Source organism: Lonchura striata, chromosome 2, assembly GCF_050655825.1.
Source record: "Lonchura striata isolate lonStrDom1 chromosome 2, ASM5065582v1, whole genome shotgun sequence".
Lineage (NCBI taxonomy): Eukaryota > Metazoa > Chordata > Aves > Passeriformes > Estrildidae > Lonchura > Lonchura striata.
Genome location: NC_140704.1, coordinates 108,209,762 through 108,222,894, shown reverse-complemented (window position 1 = coordinate 108,222,894; position 13,133 = coordinate 108,209,762). Strand labels below are relative to the sequence as shown.

At 39.8% G+C, this 13,133-nt stretch overlaps 1 protein-coding gene across 13 annotated transcripts in view; it reads right to left on the bottom strand.

Moving 5' to 3' along the window:
* DLGAP1 (DLG associated protein 1) overlaps positions 1-13,133 on the bottom strand; it is a 405,586-nt gene that overhangs the window by 25,694 nt on the left and 366,759 nt on the right. For all 13 annotated transcript variants that reach the window (XM_085573764.1, XM_021525224.3, XM_085573759.1 and 10 more), the window contains 2 exons: positions 4,434-4,807; positions 1,093-1,184 (listed from right to left, as the gene is read on the bottom strand). In XM_085573764.1, coding sequence (XP_085429890.1) covers positions 1,093-1,184; positions 4,434-4,807 — 466 coding nt within the window. The remainder of the gene's footprint in view (positions 1-1,092; positions 1,185-4,433; positions 4,808-13,133) is intronic.

Here is a 13,133-nt window from a genome sequence, read left to right as displayed (position 1 = left end):
ATGATGTGACAATGGACATCTCCACTGGCTCCTTCTGTCAGCAGACCAGAGAAGGGGAAAGGGCCTGAATTTTGTCAGCTCAGATTTGCTGCATCCAGGTTTTTTCTGTAGAAATTACAAGGATAACTTCCCTCATTGACAAGTCATACTGCACCGAGGCTTCGCCTATGACACAGGAGGGCACTCAGAGTTATGAATAATGTGGCACCAGCATCCAAAAGTCACACTGTGCCCAAGTGGTCAGAGAAAAGAGAAGCAAGACTTGTGTGGATGCTTGGAGTCACAGCAACACAGGGCAGGCCTGCACACTCAAAGACAAGGGGAGATTCTGGCTTTTCTTCAGCCACTGAGTCCAGTTTTGGGAAGAAAATAAGATTTGCAGTTGTGGCTGTGCATTCAAAGTGTTTATGTGTCCCAAGTGTTATGCACAGTTATGTTGCCCTGCAATGTACCTGCAAATTTGTCATCGGAAAAGAAACATAACCCTTTAAGACAGCTGCTCTAGTTTATTTACTCTTTTAATTTTTTTTTCTTTGAGGATATTTGTTTACTAACTCTAGATATACTGCAGATTGTAGGGAGAACAGAGTTTTACAGGCTTGCTTTGTAATCTTAACAATTTTTTTTCAAGGGAGCAATTGTAATGCAGAGATGTCTGGGTGAGATACCTGAGTAAAAGCATTCAGTTTGGCTCTGCCACTGCACTGCTACATGTGGTTGAAATTATTCTGCTGAAAAACAAGGTAAACCTTTCCTCATCAGTTCTATGCTGCTGCAGCCATCCCAATACTAATACTACAGCTGCAACACTGTCCACTGTTTAGGTAGATTTTCTGGGGAAAAAGAAAATATTAAAATATATGTGAGATCTCAAAATGTGTGGCACTTCTCTTCCATTTTTCTCACTGGTCTTGAAAAATCTCTGAAAAACAAGAGCTACAACAATTATAAGACTCAGCCTTTCAGCTGGGTGATCTAACAATTCATCCAGGAAGCAGGTTTATGTGGTCATGTGTGCAGGAACTAGGGCTCTTAAAAATTAGTTGTGGCATAATTATTTACTTTAGAAAAACAGTATTAACTTTTACTCACCACTTCTCCTCCTCTACTTGAACTCCTATGGACTGGAACTTACTGGTTGCTTTATTATCACCTGGTATGGTGGATTCTTCAGCACCATCAACCTTATAAAAACCAAACATGACAGGTAATCAGAATGTATTTTAGCAGAGATATCAGCTGGCTACTTGCAGTTTCTATGAACCTTAACTACTAAGTGTCTGCACACAGAGCTTGTACCATGTCGGTCATCTAGTCGGTTTCTCTGTGGTGTGCTCATTTCTGATGTTATTAGTGAATATTCATTATTCTTAATCTATAAAGCATCTCTGGTAAGACAATATTCAGCCTGCAACATGCAGATGGATCTTATCCAGTATTTTGTGGAGGCTGGATGTTCACATTTGTCAGAGCACATCTCTGAGCAGCTGTAACTCCAGACATTGTACTTCACTGTTTGGTTTTACCTTCTGTCTGTATGTTCATACATATGTGAACTCATACCAAAATCAGGTGTTTATTTTGTTTAAATGTTAGTGCCTCAAATCAGAGTACTGCAGAGAAAAGATTTTAAGAAAACAGATATGAGTCTTAGATTAATTTTCTTTACTGCTTCATCTTGCAAACAGGTGGTCCCCAAGAGCACAGGCTGGAACTTAATACCACATCTCCAACTCCAGCTCCATGAGTAGATTTGTACCAACAGTATAAAGTTAAAATTTAACCACAGATGTGTCTTTGAACAAAATCACAATATTCTGGGTCCAATCAGTGTAACTGTTAACTCCCAATACTATATATAATATGGATAGTCATACAAGAAAAACATTTTCCAGCAGACAGAATTTTTGTGCCATAACCGTGTCATGAAGTGACCTGTAGCTTCATACTGGCCATGTGTGTACAAAATATCCAGCTCTAGTGGCTGTTCCACCAGCAGCTTCTTGTTGGGAGCCACTTGACCAACGTGTGCAGGAAAAATGCTCAGTGAGGGATGGGAGTTACAGAAGCTGTTCTGTGAGGTGAAGTACTTCCTTGATATTGGGGGCTCTGGGGAGAAAAATATACCTTAAATCCCATAACTGACAGAGTGGAGCAACCTTTTGATGGAAGGGCTTTTCTTTGCTTGACTTTGCTTGTTTGCTCAGCAGATTTACAGCAAAGGCTTGCAATGTCTGAAGAGTGACTGAGGGGTGTAGAGGACCCACATGGAGGTTCACCAGAAGCGCACACTAGGTTTATTTGGCAGAGGAGGAAGAAAACCACGAATATACCTGTGGCTATTGCAGCTTGCCCTGCTCTACAGAGATGGGTTGAACTATCATTAAGATGCATAATTGGTCTGAGTTCAGACTAAGCCTGAACTATGCTCCCTTTACTCAGTGAAGAGAGACTGACTCTACTGCCAGTCAGAGGACCGAGATTGTACCTACCTTTTTTAGGGCAGTTGTTTGTAAGAGAAGTAATTTCTGGCATCAACACCTACCTTAAGGTATTTCTACTCCCACACTACCCCTTCAGCTGTACCAGCATGACTGCTTGTGCAACGATGCTGCAAGATGGCTCAGACAGCAGACTAGTGAAATAAGTTTCTTTTATCTGTGAAGCCTGTCTGACTCTAAAAAGCTCATTGATGTGCACAGCTGTGAGGGTGGCACCATGCACAGGCAGAAATCCTGTAAGGCTGCATCACTGCTGAAGGTTTCACTTCATGTCATCCCAGCTTCAGGTGGTTTGTAGCACATCTTCATTGGTTTGTACACAAAGCCTGCCTTGACAGAATCCTCTCACGTACCATCCCCAGATTTCATTATTGTTTCACGTGATTACACTAGTCATCTGTAAACTTCAAAGTTTAAGAGGGAGATTGTCAAAAGCTTGAAGAGCATTTGGAACTTGGTTTTCCTCAGATCTTAGGAAACTGAGGCCTCTATACCTTTCAAAACCAGCATTTGTTACTTGTAACACTACCTTAATAAGAGATAGCAGGGAGATGGTCTCCCAAGAACCATGATTCATGTTACCGTTGTTCATTTTGGCTTCTGCAAACATGGAAATTATTTCTTTGTACCCAGTGCTTTGCAGAGTCATTGCTAAGAAGTCTTGGTTTCTTGGATTGGTGAAATAAGGGATTACAATAATATAATGGCATTTTCGGCTTGGCAGGGAATGAGAATACATAATAGAGAAGTTTTCCTCTATCCCTGTCCCACCTGGATCTTTCTTCTGTGTTTAACACTGAACATCAGCCCTTCTTTCAGAACATATCCAAAACAAACAGCTGTGAAGCAGTGGAAGTCTACAAAAAGGCAGTGAACTGAACACACAGGCAATAGTTATTATTGCCCTTCCAAGAACTGAGAGAAAAGTCGCAGCTTTTCCAGCAGCTACCCCTGGGATGGCTTACTTCAGCACAGCACCTCTCATCTATCTCAACAGGCTGATGTAGGGATTTCATGGTAAATTCTTAGACTTTACTAAACAGATAAGCCTGTCCAGGCACATAGTGCTGTGCTTATAACCACCTTCTGCAAGAAAAAAAAAAATTGTGTCTTCCTGTGAAGTCTGATAAGCTGTGGATTGCTATTCTATTTGCTTGAGATTCATCTCCTGTCAGAACTTTTGCTGATTCTCCATTGATTTTAAGTTCAAGCACTTTGTTACATAAGCTAATCTTGCAAACAGATAGTTGGGAGTCCTATGCACATCTTTTTTTGTGAGGGGAGTAGGGGGTAGGAAAGATTAATTAAGAAAGAAGATTACACAACTCCAGTTTATTTACTCTTGTCCTTTCTGTAAACATGAATGAACTTTGGTAGGGTTAGTTTTCTTTTTTCATTCCACTAGAGGTAACAAAATATAATTTTCTTTAACAAGGGCAAATCAGACGGAACTTATCTTCTGTTCTTGAGGCTGAGGTAGGAACAATGCTGCCTCATTCAAGTGGCTACCAGTCATTATGAAATGCATGAATAACCAGCGACAATTAATTCAGTGAGGCTGGATGAAAATATTTTTTTGGTGATAGTGTAATGTAAATCATTGTTTTACACATTCCCTTTCAATGATTTAATTCATGCCTTTCTGACCCCTGCTGTGTTATGATTCATAGATTAGTGCTCATGTGTGTAATTTAACAGAGCTGAATAACAAGCAGCACAGAGACTCAAACAAATCCTCGCATCTGATGTATTTATGATAAATTAGGAAAACATCATTAGTACCATGGAGAATGATTATGCTGGTACAAGCTCTACATAGGTACCTGTCAGAGCAAGAAGAAAAATACACACCAAACATTGTATAATGAGCAGTAAAACAGATGTAGAAATCCAAAACAATGGCAAGCATATAATCTATGTCATGTACTGTACCTGTATTCCAATAGACAAGCATCTGTTTTTCTTGAAGTGGTCCTTCTTCCTATCTTCTACTGCAACAGTGGCAATGGTTGTAGTGGTGGTGACAGTGGCAGTATTGTTCCCTACATGTTGGCTTGCAGGTCCATGGATCTGCGCATTGGCAGCTTCAATAGCAGCTGTCAGTGCTTTCATACTGTCCAGGCTTTCCGTGGAGTTGCTAAGTCCAGACTGGCTGATGATATCTCCCCTCTGTCCATGCCCATCCATGTATGCATCTTGGGCAGACTCTGTGCTGCTCTGGGCTGTGATGGAAATAAAGGGTTTGGTGGTCGTTCTCGGTGGGACTGGCGGCGGTGTCTTCTTGTAGGTGGTAATGCAGGATGACACTGGAAAAAACATAGCAGAGTTCTTGTTTTATTGACATTGCGGGACAAATGGGTGCAAATGTGATCTCAAACCATCAATAAGCATGACAGAGCAGAGGTGAGGAGGAGACTGTTAGCCAAAGAGCCCCCAGAAGTAAATCTGAGTGCCATAGTAATGCCTTGCTTATCAGTGCATTCTATTCCTCCTATGTGAGTGGCAGAATTTTTAGTAAGGCAAACTGGGAGAGAAAGTATCTATTTGTCAAGTTCCTCCTTAGCCTTTTTAGGATTGTTTTCCTCAATATATTTTCTAGTAACTCTTCTAAGTCCCATGGGAACAAGACCTTCCACCAAAATGTTTGTTCTGCTTATGGCTCCCAAACAAGATTCACAAGGATGAAAAGTCTCCAACCACTTATCCCAGCTAAACTGTACTTCAAGCAGGTTTTTTACAATTGTTTTCTGTCTCCCTACCCTGTCCTGCTATATGCAGAATTTCAAACCACATTTTTCTGATGAGAGGGATTCTCAAATCACCCTTTATCAAAGTTTGTTAACACTCACTGTGCTTGGATTTGTGTATTTCTTTCTATAAAATGTCTCACTTCTTCACAGACTTCTCAAATGCTTTGAAGTGCTTTGTAAGTTATTGAGGATATATTTAAAAGAACATTTTGCTATGCCTAATTTCTCACCATAAATACAACATCAGTTCTGGAAAAAAAAAAAATGCTTGATTTTACACACACGGAGTAAGTGTAATGAAGTCAATGGCTAAAATCTGTCAGTCAGGGGTAAAGCGTAAGTATAATGTAAATGTGTGCAATAACAAGACTTTAATAAAAGTTCATATTTTGAAGGCTACACTCTCTTTGTAAGTGCTGGTATGTGGAGTTATAAGCTTAGCTTGAGGTTCCCAGGTTAAAACTATTGTTCTGTATACAGAGAATTACATATAGAAAGCACTACATGGAGATTAAAACACCTTCCTTTAACGGTTAGTTGGCAGCTCTGCATTACTGAAGTCCTGGAATGCTTTCAAGGGAGGAAAGAAAGTCCATTAAACAACCATGATATGCTCTATTTTTTATCAAAATAAAATGCAGGCATGAACCTGTGCAAAGTTCAGACACAAACTTGTTAACATAAATTCTTATTAACAGTAATCATATGGCAAGAAATGATTCATCAGATCATTTTAACTGGCAGACGTCTATGCCACCCACATAAAAGGTAACTCTTCTACAGCTGTTCTCCTTTCTGTTTGCACTGTATCTGCTTGTCGAGCCAGAAGCCATTATGGCGTTAATTTGACTAGCTCACATCCATATGCCTCATATCTCCCCATAGCTGTAGGAATATTGCAGTGTGAAAGGTATTTCCAGGGCATGAAATCACACAGGATTTTTTTAAAGGACTCTAGTATAAGTTTCTGATAACATGTCTGAACACATGTTAAACATGTTGAATGCTAATGGAAAAAAAGAAGTGTTTCAGGTAGTGAGGGTTTTGAAACTATGATTCACTTCTGAAGAATCAAACTAAAACCAACCACAGTATCTCTAAGAGAAGAGATGGCTAAAAATGGACTTGTCAAATTTTAACTCCGGGGAAGTGAATAGTTAATAGAGTTAAAGGTGTTTTATAAAGTTCTCATGATAAGGTCAATACCTGGAACTAACAGAAAGGATGACAGTTCCACAAAGGGGACTATAAATGTTGTGCTGTTTTTTCATTTGTTTTGCTTCTGTCAAAAAGCATCTGTTGTGACAGCACATGCAGGTAAATCAGCTGCTGTTGCTGCGGCACAGTCATATACTCCAGGACTCATGGAGAATTGTGGAGGCTGCTGCTTGAGTCAGGATACCTCAGAAATACTCATGTTGGTTCATGGAGAAGGTTCTCTGAGTTGTGGAAATGCAAACTGAAATCCAGCACAGAGGAATTCAAAGCACACACACACACACACACGCATATATCCAGGTAACTCTTTGGGAAGCTGCTGCCAAACTTGTCTAATAGAGGTTCATAAGCAATGCAACACTGCAATTCAGCAAAGTATATATTGTACCATTTAAAATATGCTAGGAAAGGTACTAGGGGACGTGACAGCACCTTCGGTGTATTCCAACCAGCACATAAGTATAATTTTTCTTACATAGCAGAGAGGGAAATGATAATGAAACACACTTGAAAAGGTGTCTTAGGTAGGAGAGAGAGCATCAGAACCAAAGAGCAAGCCTTAACAAGACAGGTCCCCACATCACTGGGCATCCTGCCCTAGAATAGCAACTGTCTATTGACAGCTATCATGCTCTCTGGACACAGCAGTACAAATACAGAATTGCCTGATTAAGTTGCCTTTCATTCTGTTGGTAAATGTACTCAATGAGGAGTATAATCCACACCGCAATGAAAGATGTTTGCACTCAGCTAATTAAATCTGAAGTTATTCTTAAGAGGGGGAGCGAATTGACAAGTCACACGGTGAAATTGTAAAGAGAAATAGCAAAACGTTCTTTTAGCAAGTCAAAACAAATCCTCGGTTTCCTGAAGTCACGCAGAACATACTGTACAGCTCCAGAGAAGCAGAATGTGCAAGTCATAAAAGAACCCCAGGCACTTCATTACTGGAAATGATGTAAGCTCCTGCCGCTCCTCTGCAGAACCGACGCAAAAACAATGTCGGGGGCAGCTGCTCTCGATGCCGGAGCTGGCCGAGCCCTCCGAGCCGCCGGGGCACGACAAGGAAGGGCTTTCGGTGCAGCAGTTCTTCTTCGTGTGCGCTCAAGTACCTGGCAACATGTGCCAGGGCAACCTGAAGGATCTGCGGCTCTCCAAGTGGCCACGGTATTTTGAATGTTAAGCTGCCCGAAAAACAAAACGAATCCTCCCCAAGAAAACTGTCAAAACGCCGGCGATCTCCTTGTCCAGCCGGGAGAGCGTTCAGCCGGTGCAGGGAGAGCACATCCATGCGGCACTTTCCCCGCGGGCAAGGAGGAAACTCATCCCCCCAGCTCTCCTGCGGCAGAGACTGCCCGGCGGGAGGACTCCGAGGGAGAACACTACGGCATCACACGACACGTGAAAAATCTCGAGAAATCCTCACTTCACACACAGGGAACTTTCAAACTAGGAAAGCTAGTTTAATTCACATAAGGAAGTGAATTTAAAGGGCTGTATAAATTCCCTGATAAATATGTTCTTGGACATAGATCAAGGAGTGAAGTTCTGTACAGAAACTGATCTGACTGGAGAGTCAAGTCAAAGTAGTCTCGTGAATCATTAAAATTGTTTAGATATGGAGTTAATCAGAAATCTCTTATTCTGAATAGTAAAAGAAACCTCAGTTTGATATAACATAGACTAGTTTCCACAGTTTTTTTCCAGAGACCACATGCTGCTGAAGCAGCTATACATTCCACTCCTAGGGCATATGCAAGGTTTAATCCAGAAACTAGTTAAGTCATGCACAAGAATCCTCAGACAGCCAAAGCACTTTGAATCAGGCTCACTGTTTCCAGTGCATCAGTCCTCCAAGTAATGCTCTCCTTCTCCTTTTGATCTTTACCCTATATCTGTGTACTGCCTTCGGGTTACAGTTTAATCCCAAATACCTAGTGAAAAAAACCCCACTTTCTCTAGTTTAAAAAAAAAAAAAAAAAAAAAAGCCACAGTTTTTGTCTTCCTAGCCAGTATTTCCAAACAACTAGCTCATGGGACAGGAATCTGGAACAGGGAGTGTCAAACTGGGTGGTTTGACACAGAAGGAAGTCTAATGATAAAAAAAATAATCCCAGATTGCATAATAATAAAGGCTTGAATTTGAATGTTTCATTGTAAGAGTACTTCAGTTGTTTAAACATGCTCACTATGGGAGATGAGCCCTCAGGAAGAAACGTCAGCATGCAAACACAAATTTTTAACTGAGTGAATGGGTGCTCAGGAGAGCACCAACCCAGGGGTTAATATTTGTGAAGGGATAAAATTCATGCAATGCTTTGAACAGTTGAAGTGATGAGATACATCAGTAATATCTTTCTAACTTGGTAGTCCTATATAAACTCGATTAACAAGAATAAATGAATGCACAAATTCAAATAACATTAATAGTGTTTCTTCTGAGAAAAAGCACGAACCCCACAGTTTGAATGGAGCAACAAAGAACACAACTTTCTCAGCACAAGAAAGATGTGGACCTGTTGGAGTGGGTCCAGGGGAGGGCTATAAAGATTATCAATTGGTTGAAGCACATCTCCTGTGAAGGCAGCTCAGAGAGCTGGGAATGTTTAGCCTGGAGAAGACTCCACAAAGGCCTCACTGTGGCCTTCCAGTATCTTAAGAAGGAGGGAGAGGGATTTTTTTATATGAGCAGGTAGTGGCAGGAAAAAGGCAGTGGTTTTAAACTGAAAGAGGGCAGGGTTAAATTAGATGCTAAGCAGAATTGACTCCAAGGGTGATGAGGCACTGGAGGTTGTCCAGAGAACTTATGGATACGCCACCCTTGGAAGTGCTCAAGGCTGGCTTGGATGGAACTCTGAGTAACCTGGCCTGGTGTGTGGTGTCCCTGCCCATGCACGGGGATTGGAACGAGATGATCTTTAAGATTGCTTTCGACCCAAACCATTCTATGAGTCAATGATTCTAACTAGTACACAACTAAGTATGAGGATAAAAAGTAGGAGTTCTTCCACACTGCACAGATGGACCTCAGCCTGATTTACTGTCTGTTATAAATGGGTGTGTGAACAGCAGAGCCCTTGCACCTCACACGACTGCCACACAAAACACAGATACAGGGAGATCTCAGCAGACCTAAACTTCACTACTGCAGCCTCTGGTTTAGAGGGGCAGTGCTTCATTTGACTTGTTGGACTCAAACATATTTCCTTATATTTTTAATATTTGGGAGGAATTCTTGAAAGTAGGGTTTCAGATCCTGTATTGTTACTTTTACATGCAAAAAATTGGTATGGAAACGGAGCATGCATTATCTTAATAAAAAACTAAGCAGATGGTTTCTGAGGATGTAGAGATTTACTAGGACAAAACTGAAGCAAAGATTTTTATAAGAAGTTTTAAACTGCTCGAGGGAATAATCCCACAGTGAGTTATGGATGTCATTATCCCAAATGAGAACTACTGAAGTCTAGATACCACACCACCAGGAATTCTGCCAAGGCCATGCTTTTTCCAGACGTCACTCACTGCCAAGCTGATGCCTTATTTGATGAAAGCCTAAGCTTCACTGGCTTAGGAAACAGGCACAACTAAAAAAACTAAAATCCTGCAGAAATTTATACAAAGTATTTAAACTATTTTTATGACACTCAATGTCACCACAGACTTAATATCCCATGTACTCGAAGGTTTAAATCCCTTGCTGGTTACCTTTTCATAAGTCTGGACACTTTTGTTTGCAAGTAGTGTGCCTCCAGCTTCCCAGCTGGATAGAGTGAAGGATCTCCTGAAGGTGAGACTAAATATGGCTCATCCTGCATCTTAAATGAATTGAGTTGGAAAATCTGCATCTGCATACCCAGTGGATGACAAGTGAATATATCTCCAGCAGATTATTTTCTACTTTTAATTTCTTCTGCTGGAAGCTGCTGATGCCAGTCAGAAGCTTAATTGCTATCCCAGGGAAGCTAAATTATTGTGCAGAGAACAGGTGAGACAGCCAAAGGTGTCTGCTAAATGCAGTTTATCACTAGGATATTATCACAAATTATGGAAGCACAGACAAAATCCAGGGCATGTAGGCTTCCTAGGAGACCCACTTTACTCCTTGCTCTACACAGCTGCTGCTGAACTTCTCTCTCTATAAAAATGACCAGTATATTAACAGCACGCAACTTAAGCAATTCAACTCTTGTGGCCCAAAAGTCAGGAGTCTATAGACAACTGAATCTCTGGAAAAAAGATTTCACATTAACTGAAAGTTATTACCCAAAGTAGATCACTGATGGCTTATAATATTTAACCCCCAAAACTTGTGAACTTTACTGGTGTCAAGCAATTAGCACTTGGCTCTATTTATAGATATATGCACACAGGTATCATATATACCTGCTAAAATTCAGTCAGGCTGAGAGAAATCAGAAGAGAAACAGTTTTGGCCTTGCCCCTAACCTTTATCTAAAAACAAAACATCTGGAAAAACACCACCAAGAACTTCAAGGATAAGGATGTGAGTCTGTTCAGGACAGAGTCTCTCCTATAGATTTGAAGATTCAAATGCTTCAGTACAGTCATGGTAGAAGGTCTCTGATACAGAATATCAACCTTTACATGCAATGAAGTATGATGAAAGAAAATAAAAAAGAAAAAGATTACAGCAGACTGGTCTTTTTTAGTCAGCATGTGAATTATTTACCATCTTTTCACAGGTACAGCGCTTTTTTACTGAGGAAATTAGGGAAACACTGCTTGATCTGTTCCTTAAACTAAGCCTAGCAAACCATTCAAATGCTTTCTGCACTTTGCCAAAATTTTATTTTTCCCCATATTGGAGCAGTAATTGAAAACATGAAACCTTATAATTTTAAATAAAAATAGGGTACTTAAATGTATTTTATGTTTCAAAACTTATATGTCAAAAATCATCATAGTAAGAAATTGATAAGCTTTCTGAATATCAGTACTTTAATTTTGTAAAAGGAATTCATGGAAAACAAGGAAAATCTTGTGAAATATGGTAGTTTTTCCCACTTAGATCAAGAATATGTAACAATAAATAAATGTAATAATATTCAGCTTAATGAAATCAGATTATTTTCCTATATATTTTCCATCAAGCAACTTCACTGGCACTTTGATATAATACTTTGTTATGTGTTACTGCAGCACTCTCAAGTTCCAGAATTTGCATATTTTCCCCTTGGCAATAATGTTAATAAAACAAAATGGGAATTTTTTTTTAAATGTGGAGTGGTGCTAACCAAATACAGACAAATCTATGTAAACAGATATTTATGTAAAAACACAGTACAAGAACCTAACCCAAGATTTTCAGAAACACAGGGGGTTGAACAGTCTGCAAGTATCTAGTCACTGTAGTTAGAAGATGTATCTAGAAGTTTTCACATCTGAGCACGAATTCATTGCTTATTCTTTTGCTTACTGAGTAATGGTAGAATGTAAAGACTTTGTCTACAAGTACACATTGCAAGTTCCTGGTGCTAATAACTCAAAAAACATGTGTCTTGATTACATTTCTAATTTTGATCATTGAAAACCTCACGCAAACAGTGCATATAAAACCTAATTTCCAGACTGTATGAGTAGCTCTTTCAACATTCCAGAAGTCAGTGTGCCATAGCAGAGCCCACACGTCTCACTGTGTTTGGACATGTCACTGTAGATGCTATTTCTTGAAATTGCCATGTAATAGTAGTAACTACTGGTGTTTGCCATATTAATACACTATTGTATATTTCTATCCCTTCAGTTACATAAGGATAGTTAATATCTGAGCATCCAGGAGGCTTAAACCCTATCAAAACTGGATATATATCAAGGTAGATGTGTGGGCAGAACCAAGCCCAAGTAACAATTTCCTGATCTTTACTAAAGCAAGTACTGTGTGATGTGCCTTCCTTCACAGTTTGTTAAGAACTGCATTTTGTCCTTCCCGACCCTCTGCTGCCAATGTCTTGTCCTTTCTGATGATTAAGCTAATTTACCAGTCAGTCATTTTAGAAGTTTGTCAGAAATTTGATTGAGCAATTGCAAGTTGAAATTGTACAGTTCTTGTCACAGAGGTGGGCCTAAAGAATAATTAGGATCCTCCCCTTCTGAATCCCTGAATCCCAGAAACCAACCTGTGAACCTAGAGGAGACTTAAGCAAGTCAATTATTTCTGAGTAATCTGATCATGTAGTGTTTAAGCTAGCTAGGTATTAATATTGCTTCACTCTTTTCAACATTATGGCAAGGATTTTTTTTTGAGCTCTTCACTGCAGCTAACTTTCAAAAGGCAACACTTGGCAGGGCTATTAACTTTTCAAAGTGTGATTTCTGTATAAGAAAAATGTCTGTAAAAGTTGTTCCCTCTTCCTCGGTCTGGAAATGTACTTTCTTTGTTTACTGCTGATGTTAGCAAGAAAACAAGTTTCTACTGGTTTTTACTCCCAGTGGTTTTTTGAATACTTAATAAACTTAAGGCAGGGTAAGCAGAATTCTGTATTATTGCACACATTGGTATCAAGGTGTTCTCACAGAATTTGATTAGTGATGCATCTAAATTGGCTTAGAAATTAATTAGTTTAAATTGCTGCAAACCCACCCCTGATGTGGACGTATTTATAAGTGAGTATAGCTCTTAATGTCTTTTTTTTAAACTTAA